Below are 16,307 nucleotides of genomic sequence, written 5' to 3' on the forward strand. Positions count from 1 at the left end.
TTAATCCAAGTATTTGAGTTTGGATCCAACCAATTCTAGAGAGCGGGCCCACGCTCTCTGAAATTAATAACGAGATATTTTGTATTAAAAATAGACCCTAAAAACAACTATCTATACAAATACCCACCAGCATCATGCCATGTAGCCATGTAGGTAGGGTGGAGATCAATAATTTTAATTCTTTCCCGGATTGATTCCATGCAAGTAGGAAACCATCTAAATTTGAAGCTCTATTTTGGAAACCCCGTTGCAGCGGATCCAGGCTCGAATTGGAAGAAACGAACCAGGTCATTCCCATTCCCAGTCAATCTCCATCACTGTGTATGCCAAGTAGCAATGAGCTCGAGCCCTACAGTGACCTTCCTTAAACCGACCTTCCATTTTTAATGATCGCGACCGATGAGCCGTCCCTACTAACGTCCGCCCAGCTTGTCCGCCCGCTACGCGTGTCCCAGCGGTGGCGCCGCCCCGTAGCCGAGCCCACTCCGTCGCCGTTACCTGTCCCCGAGGGGAAGGGAACTATTGGAGCGACGGACGATTTATTGACCTCGGCGGTGTTCGATCGTTTGCTTGAACCGAGCGGTTGCAAGTTTGCATCGTCCTTTCGGTGCTTGCCCTCGGGGTTGGCGGGATGGAGGAGAGGTACGAGCCGATGAAGGAGCTGGGAGTCGGGAATTTCGGGGTGGCGAGGTTGGTGAAGGATAGAAGGACGGGGGAGCTCGTCGCCGTCAAGTATATTGAAAGAGGGAAGAAGGTAAAGAAAGAATCTTGTGGCGCGTAGATCCTTCTTGTTTTGTTTTGTTTTGCCCTTGTGGGTTTTAAGTTCGATCTTTGTGTGTTTGATATCTGTTTGCGTGTTTGATTTGAGAGTTGAATCGAGTTTTTTTTTTTTTTTTTTTTGTTGTTGTTGTTAAATTTGTTGTGTGAAATTGAGATTTGAATTGCTCTGAAGCTGAATGATCCCCTTTGCTGTTTCTTTCAGATTGATGAGCATGTGCAGCGAGAAATAATTAACCACAGGTCATTGAGGCATCCAAATATTGTGCGGTTTAAGGAGGTAGAAATTCAACTTTTTATATTTTATTTTCAGGAGTATTTGTCGCTGATAAGTTCTCTTTCACTTCGTTATCTGTGCTAATTTGCATGACTGTTTTTGATAGCCCGCCATTATTATGTTGTTATATTATCAGCTATAAGGATTAAGATTAAAGTTCATCTATATTTTTCTTGTGCGATGTTTGTTGTTCCTGTATACGTGTTGACAAGTAGTTTTAACTGTTTCTTTCAAACATCTTACTATTAACTCTATTCAACTTCTGGTTATAAATGCATGATGATACAATTATTCTATTTCAAAGCATCTAACTGAGAAATATTTTCTTGCTGCAAATTAAGCTTCTTTCTTGCCTTCAAAGTATTTAGATTAACCTGATCCTTATTTTATGGTAAAGTACTGATAGTATTCTTAGTTTCATGGCTTACCAGTCCGTGCTTAAATGCTGCTGATTTTATCTGAGATGAGTCGTCATGCATTCTTGTACTCTAGATGCACCCCTCTAACCTAGGTAATATTGTAATCATGTGCAAGCCCAAACATTTTAATATCGACATTGAGAAACTATATAGAAGCCCTTTTCCAAAGGTTAATGAGAGTCTTCTACGAAGAGGTTCGACTTTGATTTACCTGATTTGTGTTTATAAGATTACCTAGCATGCAATAATGTGTTTGTCACATATGTGAATATACTTAAGGAAAACGGCATGAAAAAGTCTTCTCACGTATATTGGATGTTTCTTTATCTAGGAGGTTCATGTTTGAGATTCTGAGTTAATAAGAACTTGTATCACTCGCTGAATGAGATGGGTTCTTGCAGGTGGTGCTAACACCAACACACCTAGCTATAGTTATGGAATATGCTGCTGGTGGTGAACTATTTGAAAGGATATGCAATGCTGGTCGGTTTAGTGAAGATGAGGTTGTCTGAGTACTAAACATGTTCTCTTATTTTCAAGATTATCACAATTATTGGGTTCTTTTTCTTTTTCATACTTTGGTGTGTATCTATTTTTAGTTATAATTTCTGTGGGTATTTTATCCAACAGGCAAGGTTCTTTTTTCAGCAGCTGATATCAGGAGTCAGTTATTGTCATTCTATGGTACATCATAAGTTATGTTTGATCTGAATTCATTTAGGGAATAGGTAGTTGTTCAGTAATATTACACTCTTTTTTTCCAGGAAATATGTCACCGTGATCTTAAGCTTGAGAATACACTCTTGGATGGAAGTCCTACACCGCGTGTTAAAATATGCGACTTTGGTTACTCAAAGGTGAACTTATCTGTTGTTTATGCATTTCTGTCAATTTCAGTGATTATGTTCATGAGTATGTCTGTCCCTGTTGTCTTGCAGTCGGCTTTGTTGCATTCACAGCCCAAGTCAACAGTGGGTACTCCTGCTTACATTGCACCAGAGGTTCTATCAAGGAAAGAATATGACGGAAAGGTAATTATAAATACTTAACTCTATATGTATTGTCTGATCCCTTAATGTGTGTTTTGAGACAGAAAATGAAACAATCTAATCATAGTTTCAATGTACCTAACTTTTGTTAAGAAAGGTTTCAAAGGGCCTTGAGATTTCTGAGAATAGCACATGTATATACAAATAGTCTTGTTGCTTTTTCTCCATATGCCATGCTTGTCAAGAAATTGTATGTAGACTAGATTGAGCGTAAATCAGTCAAGTAGGAAAATATTTAATTTCTATTAAAATTTCAGATTTATATAAGATCGTCTTCATTGGTTTGTTGGAAATTATTTGGAAAAGGATTTACCTAGCCAGTAGTGGTGAATAAATTAATGTGGTTCAAGCACAAGAATCCCAATTGGTCTTCTTAAACATGTATCAGATCATAATGTTAAGATGAAAAATATGAAATGGTACTATGCTCTACAACTCGCATGACGTTCTCTCAACGTATTGATTTGTTTGCAATTTCTAGCATAGAAGAGTCATCCCTACAACTTGTATAGTGTCGTCTGAATTTCTTCACTCTGTTTAACCATTCCTACTGCCTCAGCTTTTATGGTTTTCTGTATTTCTTCTAAGCTTACAGAGTGGTTTATTAGGTCCTCATTTCTACAACATTAGAGATTTTATTTCTTTCTGACTCTAGATTGCAGATGTTTGGTCTTGCGGTGTCACGCTGTATGTAATGTTAGTTGGCTCCTACCCATTTGAGGATCCAGAAGATCCCAGAAATTTCAGGAAGACTATTAGTGTAAGTTTTTTTTTTCACAAAAATGATCCTGCTCGCTTCCTTAAAAAAATTCGAGTAAATCTCATTAACAATGACATTGGAACAGAGAATATTAAGTGTTCAGTACTCCTTTCCGGACTATATACGTGTATCACCAGGTTGCAGACAAGTTCTTTCTCAAATTTTTGTCGCTGACCCATCAAAGGTGTATTATTGTTCACATCCATTTCTATCTTATCCAACTTCCCCTTCTGTATTGTTAATGACCTTGGTTTGCATGTAGAGGATCACAATTCCAGAGATAAAGAAGCATCCATGGTTTCTGAAGAACTTGCCTAGGGAAATTATAAATGGGGAGAAGACAAACTATGAAACAGAGAATGGTCAATCTTCACAAAGTGTGGAAGAGATAATGCACATCATCGAAGAGGCTAAGAAACCATCCGAATGCCTTACAGCCCATGATCGCGCACTCTCAGAGCTAGCAGAAGCTGATGAACTCGAAGCTGGCATCGACACTGAAGTTGATAGCAGTGGTGACTTTTGGTCACCAATTTGACTTGTAACACTACTGTAATAATGAGCATTTCTCATCAAACAGTTGCAAGTTTGATGACAGTAATGTTTTGGACCCGATTGATGTTTTACTTATGCTGACGGTAATGCTTTGGACCCGATTATCTCATATCGCAATCCAACTTGAATAGAGGTTGGTTACAGGAGAATTGGAAGTTATACACATGGTTACAAGATGTAGGAATGGTTTTAAAGAAAAGCAGTTCCATGGTTACTGGCACTGATGAAATTTACCATTCCAGTATCAGCAGATCCCCAATATAACAAGACGGCTAGGTTTACCAGAGAAGGCTTTTGCAAGAGACGTGAGGGCAAAGTTTTACGGGCAAAACATCCATGAACGACTTTGAGGGCCAAGCTTCCTCAAAGTGACCGCCATTGAGCTTTGGCAAGCAATGAAACTTTCACAAGTGACCATGAGTGTCAAGCTTCCACGAGTACAAGGGATGGGGTTGCACAGGAATAAAACTAGCAAAATATCCACGTTTTATTTATCAACAATAAGTCATGTTTATCATACTTTAAACTAGCAAACTATGGGGGTGTTTCCAATATGTTTAATACGAGCCCTAAGCAGGGCCGGCCCCGGAGGAGGGTCACATTGGATGATGACCTTGGGACCAAAATTTGGGAGGGTCTATTTTTTTTTTTTTTTTTTTAGTATTATGTATTATTGACATGTAGTGGGGGATGTAGTAGGGGTCTTAGGTAGTTTGATCAAATTCATATTTCAGACTTTTTTGATAATGTCTTTTGCTTTTATCCTTTTAGGTTGCAATTTGTAAAGTGATAAACAAATGAAAAATTAGGGATTTGAGGCTAAATAATTGGAAGGTATAATCTTATTTTTTTGAAAAGTATATGAATAATAATTTTGTTGCAAATTTGACTATTACTAAAAAATCTTGCATCATATATGCATATAGAGCTAATATTTACAACAAAACGTCTTTAGGAAAAAATAATTTAATGAAAAAAAGGACAATAAAGTTTTACTATAAGAGTCCTTTAAAATTGATTATTTTGTTATTGTTGTGGGCATGATGATTACTTCTTTAAAATATAGATTTGAGCAAATGAAAATTTTTGAAAATATAATTGATTTTTTATTTGATTCAAAAATGTTAAAAACTTCGGATGATGATGAATTACGAAAATGTTATGTTAATCTAAAATCTAGTCTAACTCATAACAACTCATAGATGATTTATTTACCGAATTAAAAAATATTACAAATGATTTCATCAAATATAGTAATGTTTATAATTGATATTCTTGAATTTATTCAAAGTATAAATTGTTATCCAAATGTTGCAATTACTTATAGAATCTTGTTGACTATGTTTGTTACGATAACATCGGCTCAAAGGAGTTTTTTTAATTAAAATTATTGAAAATATATATGAGATCGTCAATATCACAAGAAAAATTAAATGGATTTATAATTTTATAAATTGAAAAAGACATTTCGAAAAATCTTGAAATTGATAATATTATAGACGATTTTACAAATAGAAATGCTAAAACAAATCGATATAGATGAATTATATATTATTAAAAATTTATTTTGGATCTCATTTATTTTTTCATCCTGGGCCTCCTGAGTCGAAGGACCGGGGCTGGCCCTATGAGGGTGAATCGGCACAATGGAATTTAGGTTTAAGCGATTGACATTCTGGATATTGCATGTAATAATAATCATAGTGGATCCCTGTTGACGTCTTTGTAGATCAAGTATCTCGATCTGGAATTTCCAAGAGCTGCGTACCTGGAATACAAACGGCAAGAGAATTTTAGACACTGACCTAAAACTATACCCGTTGATTTCGATCAACAACATACCACTGAGGAACAAATGGTGCCATCCAAATCACATCGCCTGCTTGAACAGGATACCTGCCGCAAAAGACTATATTAACAAAGACATGAAATAAAATCACATTGGTAGCTAAAGCAGCATGAAGAAGAAAGCAAGACACATCGACTCTAATCAGTGGGCATTGAACAAATTCATCCAATTGTTCATGACTAAAAGGAAACTAAGCAATATATTGTTCTCTGGGGGAGAAAGTCATGTTAAGTGGAAAAAATTATGTTGTTATTGATCACATCTTAATAGCTTCATTAGCCAAATAAGGCATTCGCTTTTGACAATATAGTCATGAATAGTTGTTATTTTTTTAAAACAATATAAGTAACTTTGATTACAGTAATGCTCGACAAACTAAAACAGGACTATTGAAAATGGCTCAAAATTTTAGTAACTTTAATAAGAATGCATTCTTATGTTGCTGAATCTAAATTAACGAACACAAATTTAGTTTTCCATGTTTATCCTTACCAGTTGTCGCCCAGGCGATATATTCCTTGTCCCTCCAATAGCAGTAGACCGTGTTGATTGTAGTGAACCTCCTGTCGCAGCAAGCAAAAGAGAACAAAAAAACTACATAAGAAAAAGACGGCACCAATCTTAAGTAAATGGCCAAAAACTGACTCCCTTAAGCATTGGCAGCAAATATCGTTGGAGAAGTAGCCAAACAAACCTTCACATTAAGATATTCTCCAGGTTGGAAATCCATAATCTGCAATAGAAGGGCAAATGGATGAAAATTAAACATAGTGCTGCAAAATTGTGAATTTAGAAAAATAACATTAAGCTGGATTGCTATGAATGACCTTATAAGCATGAACTAGCAGATATGATTATATAGCAACAATACTGGACATGTGCAATCTTTTGGGGGTTAATAATCAATGTGTCAAAAAGAAAACACAAATATACTTGGCACTGGAATTGTCAACTGCTGCATAGAAAATAAATAATAATGCAACAGTAGCCAGCAAGTCTCATGACCAAGATAAATACACGATCAAAGGGTTCACAAAATTATGATTGTTTATTACAGTTACAATTTCCATATATTCCAGTCTATGAATCTTTTCCTAGCTCGTGAAAATTTTATTCATTACCAATGAAAGTAATAGAAAACAGAAAACTGGACCACCTACCTGTTATAGGTAAGGGCGGTGGAATAATATGTTGCAACTTGAAGTGACTTACATGGATATTGAAGTCATAGTGGGCAGAAGTTGGCAGCAGCTTCCTTAGTTCAAATACCTAAAGTAAACAGATGAAGTGAATATATTAACGTATGTTAATCAGCAGAGATGCAAAAAAAGAAGTCCATCATTTGAAACAGAGAGACACAACACAGAGGGAAAAAAGCACATTTATTTGTGCATGAGAAGATATCCAATGTGATGAAGTTTTTACCTCCCCTGGAGTTTCTAGAAGTGGCTGCTTCGCTGTTGAACCAATGATTTGCTCTGGATGATAGTTTTCTAGGCTAGCATGTCTATTGGGAAGAATTTTAGTGCAGCATTAAGATTTGAATAAAGAAAAAAAACGGTTAGAAATGATAACTGATGTGTTGTTTATGTAGGAAAATAAAACACTAAATGAACTGATATACAATTAAACATATATGCCAATGAATGATTATTCACATCTATGAAGAGTTTTCAACAGTCAAACATAACATCGATACGAGAAAGAATCTTTAGGATAAACAATGTCTACTTCAATAGGGACAAAGAACAACCTACGCTCAAAGATTACAACTGTAGCTGCCATGTCAGACTCCAATGTGTGTTCCACGTTTGGAGGTAGATAGACATATGAATCAACCTACATTAAAACAATATGTTATATCTGCACAGTCTCATAAATACAAGGCAAAGAAAATGTAACTTAAACTGTTTTACAACTAGATCAGCAATGCCAAATTACTTCCTAACTAGCACCTGCCAGACTATTCAGCTATCAATTTGTAAAGCAAGCTCTGAGCCTTAAACCTTAGGCTAGCAATGCCTGCATATCTTGATCAAAATATGATATTTTTTCAAATGAAAGATCAATCCGACAACACAAGACCACTACCATTTTATGTGCCAAGGAAGTCTTGATTGAGATATTTTTGTAAGAAAAATTATCAAACTCAGACCATCGACCAGCAGAAAGCTTCAGGTCACTGAACCATGGAAAAGTGATTAAACATTCAAACTGCATGTCAATTTGGGCTTTGATCAGGCCTAGTTCTTTGGTCAGACCGACCTAGATCAATCAAATGTACCACATATCTATCTAAAAATAATTTAAAATTATTTATCTTCACCATTCTCAGTCATATCTTATACATGATAAAATATTTTTGGCTATATTTTGTCATTTCTAAATGAAAATACATGTTCTTTATTTTACGGGCATGAGGAAGATGGTTAAGGTTTAATTTTAAATTAAAAGGTCGCCCCGCCATAGTTTCTATTGTGAATTTTAGTAGTTATGAAAGGTATCTTAAATTTTGTGAAATTTATGAATCGTTACAAAAATCCATTAGTTCTTTATTTTAAGGGCATGGGAGAGATGTTTAGGTTTTATTTTTAAATCTCAAAGATCAAATCACCCATTTTTTATTGAGAATTTTAGGAAGCATATCTTAAGCGTTTATGAATTAATAAAAAATTATTAAGAGTTGAAAGTTGACCAAGTCACCTGGATTGATCCAGGTTTTTGTTTTCCCACAATTTCTAAGACTTAGCAAACAGGGTAGGTTGCTGGTTCCCAGGTTTTCCAGTTGGGTCAGCCAGCCAAGTCCAATTTTGATAACTATGCTTATAAGGATCATCAATGCACAAATTTTATGTTTTTAAACACTCCATATAACATGCGATAGAGTATAACCAATCATCCTGACAATCTCTTCCCTACTTATGGTTATAATTGTTACCTAATTACCCTTTTCAAGTTTTAGAACAAAATCTAATAGTGAAAGTACTGTTTTCCCTTGCTTATCTTGGAAAACTTCCAAGGTACATAAAATATAGTTTTTGTTCTCTTACTTAGCAGGACAGTGTAGTTCATGAGCATTGAAGCCTAATCCCAAAGGTAGAGAGATTTCAGATAAGCATCAAGAAATGAAAAATAGCTCTGCCTGCTAGCTATTAGATTCTTACAGGTAAGAGATCAAGACTTATTTCTCTAAAATCAGGTAAAATCTGTGCAATAAAAGTGACCAAATGAAACATTTGCTTTATACTTCAATTGTTTTTAGATGATGATACAAGCATTACATGTAAGAGTTCAGATTGGGCATCTTTTAGTATAAAGCATCAGATTTATGCAATATACAAAAAGAACTAGTGTTAGAAAATAGACATAGCAAAAAGGCCAAGTGAACTATCTAAATATCTTTAAGAAGTGTTGAGATGTAATCAAGTATAGATTAGATCTACAAAACTATCAACGTGAAGACTTAACTAAGACCACAGAAAGTTAGGTTGGAAAAATAAAAAAAATAGAAATCTTACAGGCAATTTATGATCAATTAGGGAACCATTTGAAAATGTCACACTACCCTCGATGACAAAGACAAACCTGAATGAATAAAGAACACAGTATGAGTAAAACATCATATTAGTATGTCTCAACTAAATAAAAAACAAAGATTATCCAAATTATAGAAGAAAAAAAATACCCAAGGAAGTACCCCTAAATATCCTAGAAGGCATGCAAATGGTTAACTCAACCTGGACAAAGATTGTCCATAGAGATTATATTACATTTGCTATCTAATTTTGTGAGACCATATAATCATTGCTACAGACAAACAGCCTTCTAGTTAAATACAACAACAACCAAGTCTTATCTCACTAGACGGGGTCGGCTAGCCTTCTAGTTATATAAAAGCTTAAAATAATATTAATCCTCTTGAAAATTTCAGCTTTGTTTGTGAGAGGCTAATGCTAACTTGAAGGCATTTTTAGTTCTAGCCTTTAATGCAAGAGATATGGACAATCACACTAGTGCTATCACATCAAAGAAAAAAAATGATAATGGCATCAGTATGTAGGCAACATATATTACATGGAAGCAAGTTCAATTTTTTGTGTCAAAAAGAGCTCCAACACAAACAAATACTGAATCTCAGATACCTTTCAACATCTTTTGGGGGTAGCCCTGATCTTGAATTCTCTGCATGGAGAATCAGAAACAATAAGACTCACATATATAGTATCATCAAAAATAATTCCTAGGATAAGAATGCATAATTTCAACAACGAAGAACATAATGCAGATACAACTAATAGCATGCAAGCCAAGTAACATCATATGATCAGCATGTGACAGTGCAGGTGGTGCACCAAGCCCATTATTGACCGTCTAACCTCCATATAGTTCATTTTTGCACTCACCACATGAATGCTAGCATTAACACAAAAGCAGAGTAAGTGGATTTCAAGTGCACAAGATGACATTTCGGAGTCTCAAACACTTGGCCTCTCAGGCTCCCATAATGTCCTAAATGCATTATCCACCTAGTAAGGTGTATTTTTGCATGGGCGGAACCATAGTTTATTGAATCTTTTCCATTTGTGTTTTCACCATTTTGCAAATCTCAGAAATAGTTTAGAGGAACATTAACAACTAGAAACTTGATCTAATATCAAATGTTACGACCCTACACATATAAGAATGAGAAACAAAATAGCTGAATTTAGTAAGTTTTATACTGATGGAACGCACTAGCACATAAGAAAGAACTAAGTTAACCAATCCAAGTAATAAAACATGTTGTGAAAACAGAATGAGTGATCCGGAGTTCAGTCTCAATAGATGCTATAATTTAGATTGCCAAAGAATTGGTCAACTGACAACCAACATTTTCTTGATTTTATTTTACATTTTTACCTCGTTTTTATGTTTCTACAAGTGTTTGGGCTAAATAGGTTGAGCTGTTTGTACAGATGGCTGAACTGACACAACAATTGTTCATGATTAAAACCACGAATTAACCATCAAATACCGCAAATCAAAACCATTAGCATAAAAGCATTGCAAATAGAAAGGATAAGCGCTGGTTTTACTTCTGCTTGTTAACATTCAACTGGTTGCAATATAATAATATCAAGTGCTTAAGTTGTTACAAAAGGGCTTTGATTCATTTAGTACTTAATCTCACAAACCACAACCATCTAACAATGCTAACGAAAGATCATATCTTTATTTATACATTCTTAACATCAGCAATTTACACAGTTTGTGGAGTAAAGTTCTTTCAAAAAGGAATTATAAAGTTGAATCAGAGATTATTCAACCTACTCTTGTTGTCCAGATGCATCATCATGGATCCGGATGATTTATTCAGCTAGTGAATTGATAGCTCAATTTCCTTTATGCAAACAAGCTAAAAAGATCTGAATTGAACTTGGTAACATGTTGCAAATCTACTGAGTAGTTGTCACATGTATGTATTTCGGGTGAATAATGATCGCCATACCTTGCATCCTTGCCAAGAACATTGAAAAGTGTGACCCCATTGCTGGGGTAACCAAGTATGCTCCCAATGTATTCACCCTTTAAATATTATAAAAAAGAATTGGAAGACAAGGCAACTTCAATATCGGTTTTTCAGCCAAAAATCTAAAAAGAGCATAGTAGTTTACCAATTTGGTAGTGGACTGAACACATGGCTTTCTGGTGTTATGACAGCATGGTCTCTTTTGTACACACTCCTCGTAAAACCAGGCAAGTCTACCAAATAGCAAACGAGTCTTATAATTTGAGATTTTGAAATCAGTCTTTAAGAATATACTCGAGTCAAGCAGCAACAACATAAGTAATAAGGGAAGTGGCAATAAGGAGCGTGTCCGTAAATAAGCAATATGGGAAGTGACCACGATGGGCGTGGATAAAAAAACAAATAAATTTAGAAAAAAAAAATAATGGGTCTAGCATTTGACAAAAAAACAAGAAACTAGCGAATGATAACGTTGAAGAACGAATCCTTTTTAACACGTAACGAGGACGAAGAATCGAAAGAAGATGTTCCATTCCTCATCGCGACTAAAATAAACAAATTTATGGAAACATCAAGAATGGCGCTTTTTGGGACTCCGGCCATACCTTGGAGATGATCGGGCGAAAGGGTAGGGTTTGTGGCTTTCCAGTAAAGTGGCTTCGTGGCTGAGTGAGTGACGATGGAAGGAGGAACCGAACAGAAGCCTTCCTGCCCAGCCGCCCATCGCACTGCGAAGACAAAGGATTAGATGAAAAGGGAGATGAAGGCGAGTGCTGCTCGACTTACCAGTGGAAAGCAAAACGAAGAAGAGAGAGTGAGCGGCGAGGAACGACATCGACGGCGCCCTCTGAAAAACACTCGGGTTCGTTTTCGACGGATCTCGGAGAATTATGATACGCTCTCAGCGTCGCCTTTTCCATAGGCGAAGTGGATTTATGACGATACCGTCCCAACTCACAATAATTCTTTATATTTTACCAAAGTTCCCCTAACTTTTAAAATTATTTTAAAAAATATACTATATTTTAATTACAAATAGAATGTTATTTTTAAAAACACAAATACTCTTTCTCCTGTTCTACATTAAATAAAAATAAAGTGGTGGGTGTGTTTGAAATAAATATAATTTTATTTGGGTAAAATTCAAAAGTGTCAAAACGACCCTCCTGGTAAGAAAACAAATAGATGCCTTATTCATAAAGAAATGTCTAAAATAATTAAGTTTAAAGATTTGTATTGGTATCTGTTAATTTCTATATAGATGATTGATGTGATGATAAATAGGGGCACTAAAGAGAAATGAAAGTAGGAAAAAATTATTAACGTGGAAGTTAAAGTTAAAATAGTCAAAAACTTAGGACCATAGATTAGGTGAGGTTGGTCGAATAGACCTCCAAGGGCGGTCAGACGTAACCATCCAAACGATCATCCCTTCGAAAAACTTGTGACTGTGGTTAAGAGACAAATAGTAAAGTCCCAGCCCATCGTCCCTGTCAATCGGATGGTATGTCCGGTCTGACAAAAGATAACCCTCTGACAACAAGAAAATCGAGTGAAGGAAAGGTCAATAACTCTGTTCAATACGATCGAGCTTGAACGTCCCTACCAAGCGGTCTCCGATCAGCCTTTAGTGGGATCCATTTATATATCCCATCGTACTCTTTTGGAAGTTTTTGTCACTAACAACAAAGTATGTCCAGCATGCAAACCGTACTTTAGAAGACTCCAGTCTATCACATCAGATATTTGTGTGCTCGTTTAAGGAAACGTGTTAGAGATACTTTTTGACTTGTCTTTTCCTGAGACGTTTTAGAAAATATGCATGTGTTTTGAGATGTGTTCACAGACGCTACAGTGACACTATAAAAGGGGGTTTCTATCTACAGACGAAGGTATGCAACACTTTATTATCTGCATGCTCTTAGCTACTGTTTATTTCTACTATTATTCTCCACTGAGCTGAGGACTGACTTGAGCGTCGGAGGGTCAACACTTGAAACCCCTTCCTGACCCGGTACTAATGCTCCTGGCTTTGCTGGACAACGAGGAGTCTACTTCCAGTCAAACGTAAAGCCACGTTCCTAGCCTACCATCTTCTTCGCTTTCAAACAGAATCATATTTGGTGTCATCTGTAGGAACTTCTACTACATCCGAAACGAAAAGATGGAAGATGTTGAATGACTCATCACTGTGACGCTAACCCAGGAAGATTTGGAGATGCTAATAAATGCTCAAGATGCAAAAATGGTGCAACAACAACAAGAGACAACAACCGACTGTCGAGCGTAAAACGACCCAACCATGTCACCGACTGGTCAACGAGCTGACCAAAGAACCCTAATGAAAGACCTCGTCAACCACAAGCAGAACCACAAGCCAACTGGCGCCTTCCAGGAAGCACCGAACACGTCAATCCCATATCATTGGACGTCGATCCCATATCACGACTGAGCTGAAAGGACACAACGATCATCTTCTGAGAGCGCGCCCACCCAAGATGTGTGAAAAGGTCAAGCATCCCGACTCGATGACTCACCCGAGCGGATCAACAAGCAGTTCGAACTCCTAGGAAATCCTCGACAATTAGTTACCACCTCATTATAGGCCTCTAACGATTAGCGAGTATATGGGTCGACTAACCCTAAGGACCATCTAATTAAATTTGACAACATGGCTATGCTACACCAATATACCGACGAAGTCAAGTGCTGAGTATTCCTCGCCAAACACTCTTTGGATCGGCGCAAAGGTGCTCCAAACGCTTGTCGATCGGGTCAATTTGTAGCTTCAAAGAGCTCCGAACGGCTTTCGTTCAGTATTTTGTTAGCAGTCGCCACTACCAAAAGAAGAATATGAGCCTGTTCACAGTCAAGCAAGGGGCCCAAGGAAGCATTACAAGCTTACATAAAAAGATTCAACCAAGTGGCCATGAACGCCCCGTTAGCCACCCAGAAAATTTGTGTAAGTTCTTTTTCCCAAAGACTTACAGATGATGATTTATTTTGTTCACTCATCCAGAAGCCCTCGAGAGATTTCGACAATATGCTCGAGCGGGCTACAAAGTATATCAACGTTGTGGAGGCCCAGTCAACTCGAAAGAAGGAAGTGATTCCCGAGCTGGTAATTGTTCTGGAGCGCCGAGTGACCCACATCCACAACTGCCAAAGGGGCTCAAGAGGGCACACAACACAACAGCACCTGGAGCCCTGAGCCCATGTAGTTCAACATGTGGAGGTAGAGCGCCCAAAATTTATCGAGCCCCGACAGTGGATCCGCTCTTCTGCTCTTATCATCGCTCGGCAACATACAACACGAGAGATTGCTATCATCTTAAACCAAAGCCACACCGACCAACTCCTTTAAGATTCTGTCAATTGTCCCCATCTCCTGGTCGTCACTATCACCATCGATTGGGTAGACAACACGAGGAGGGTAGGCTAACGATTGAACGACACCAATTGCGGCCTCAGCAAAGAGATTATCAAAGGTCTGCCCAGATATCTGTCGAGCAGTCATGCCCATCAATCCGAGAATAGAAGAATCATAGTAACGTCGTTTAGGGTGACATCGACATGATAGCGGGAGGGCCGACAGACGGTGATTCCAATAAGGCTCAGAAGTCACATGTCCAACGGTTGAAAATTCATACAGTCGGATGTAGCAAAGAAAGAGTGGATGGACCATAGATCAGTTTTGGTCCTCAAGATTTAGAGGGGAGTAGAAGTCCCTTATGATGATGATTTGGTCATCAAGGCAATAATTGCTAACTATAATATTCGCCGCGCTTTTGTAGATACAGGCAGCTCGGTGAATATTATATTCAAGAAGGTGTTTGATCAACTACAAATCGATTGGAGCGAACTTCAGCCCATGACAACGTCCTTAGATGGCTTCACTATAATGAGGTGTTACTGATCGGTCAGGCTTGACTTGCTATATCACTTAGAAAGGAGCCACTCAAGAGGATAAGAACGACAAATTTCATCATAGTGGATGTGTCGTCCGCTTACAATGTTATATTGGGCTGACCAGCGCTAAACGAGTTCTGAGCGATCGTCTTTAGCTGCCAAAAGATCAAGTTTCCGGTGGATAACTCGATCGGCAAAGTTAAGGGTGACCAGCTCACAGCTCGCCGATGTTATGTGAAGATGGTGAAGACTGAGTCGCGAGCCACTCAAAAGGCTCAACGACTGGAGGTCAACGCAATTTTGGAGGAGCCTCCCGCGCTGGTCTATGAGGAAAAAGAGAGGATTCAAGTGCATCCCAACCGACTGGAGGCCACTACCTTTATCGCGGCCGATTTGAGAATAGAAAGAAGGCCAAGCTAGTTGCCTGTCTAAGGCAAAGTCATGATGTGTTCGCGTGTACTCATGAGTTGTTGGATATCTCGCCAGCAATAGCGCGGCATGAGCTGCATGTCTAACCAGACGCTTGGCCAGTGAAGCAGAAGAAAAGAGATGTCAGCTCAGAACAAAATCAGATTACCTGACTGGAGATAGAAAAGTTGTTGGAGGCAAGGCATATACGAAAAGTACAATTCCCGAGCTGACTCGTCAATGTGATGTTGGTCTCTATGTAGGGTAACAAATGGTGGGTCTGCATCGATTTCAAATATCTAAACAAGGCATGCCCAAAGGACTACTACACTTTGCTATGCATCGATCAGATGGTTGACTCCACGGCGAGTTGCAAGCTGATCTACATGTTGGATGTGTATCAGGACTACCATCAAGTTCCGCTTGCCAAGGAAGATCAAGAAAAGGTCAGCTTCATTATGACAGACGGGACCTTCTGCTATAACGTCATGTCTTTCGGGCTGAAGAATGTCAGGGCCACCTACCAAAGATTGACGAATAAGTTGTTTCAGCAGCAAATTGACAGAAATATGAAGGTATACGTCGATGACATATTGATAAAATTCCTCCGAGCTGCTGACCTATGTGCAGATATAGAAGAGACATGTCGGACCTTGAGGAAGTACGGAGTTAAGCTCAACTCTAGTAAGTGCTTGTTCGAAGCAAGGAGTGGATGCTTCCTCAGTTACATCATGACCAATGACGAATCGAAGTAAATCCAAGCAAAGTGAAAGCATTGCAAGACATGCCACCTCC

General features: G+C 37.8%; 2 protein-coding genes across 3 annotated transcripts; one reads left to right on the plus strand and one right to left on the minus strand.

The window, feature by feature from the left end:
• The first annotated feature begins 366 nt into the window (after nucleotides 1-366).
• LOC121996679 (serine/threonine-protein kinase SAPK3-like) lies at nucleotides 367-3,946 on the plus strand. 2 transcript variants are annotated; one of them, XM_042550721.1, is made up of 9 exons: nucleotides 369-754; nucleotides 983-1,057; nucleotides 1,875-1,976; nucleotides 2,104-2,157; nucleotides 2,238-2,330; nucleotides 2,412-2,504; nucleotides 3,178-3,282; nucleotides 3,368-3,466; nucleotides 3,545-3,946. In XM_042550721.1, exons 1-9 carry the CDS (start codon nucleotides 632-634, stop codon nucleotides 3,818-3,820), a joined length of 1,020 nt encoding a protein of 339 aa, XP_042406655.1. In that variant the 5' UTR covers nucleotides 369-631; the 3' UTR covers nucleotides 3,821-3,946. The 2 variants fall into 2 exon arrangements, with proteins under 2 accessions (XP_042406654.1, XP_042406655.1); XM_042550720.1 differs by having other exon boundaries at nucleotides 367-754; nucleotides 2,238-2,504.
• Nucleotides 3,947-5,373: 1,427 nt separating this feature from the next.
• LOC121996680 ((S)-ureidoglycine aminohydrolase-like) lies at nucleotides 5,374-12,129 on the minus strand. Its single transcript, XM_042550722.1, has 13 exons — nucleotides 11,982-12,129; nucleotides 11,801-11,923; nucleotides 11,341-11,428; nucleotides 11,175-11,251; nucleotides 9,829-9,868; nucleotides 9,205-9,271; nucleotides 7,440-7,525; nucleotides 7,112-7,193; nucleotides 6,899-6,955; nucleotides 6,381-6,419; nucleotides 6,179-6,249; nucleotides 5,680-5,733; nucleotides 5,374-5,605 (listed from the first exon to the last, which is right to left on the minus strand). Exons 1-13 carry the CDS (start codon nucleotides 12,028-12,030, stop codon nucleotides 5,536-5,538), a joined length of 903 nt encoding a protein of 300 aa, XP_042406656.1. The 5' UTR covers nucleotides 12,031-12,129; the 3' UTR covers nucleotides 5,374-5,535.
• Nucleotides 12,130-16,307: the final 4,178 nt, after the last annotated feature.

This window comes from Zingiber officinale, chromosome 6A (assembly GCF_018446385.1).
Source record: "Zingiber officinale cultivar Zhangliang chromosome 6A, Zo_v1.1, whole genome shotgun sequence".
NCBI classification, from domain to species: domain Eukaryota; kingdom Viridiplantae; phylum Streptophyta; class Magnoliopsida; order Zingiberales; family Zingiberaceae; genus Zingiber; species Zingiber officinale.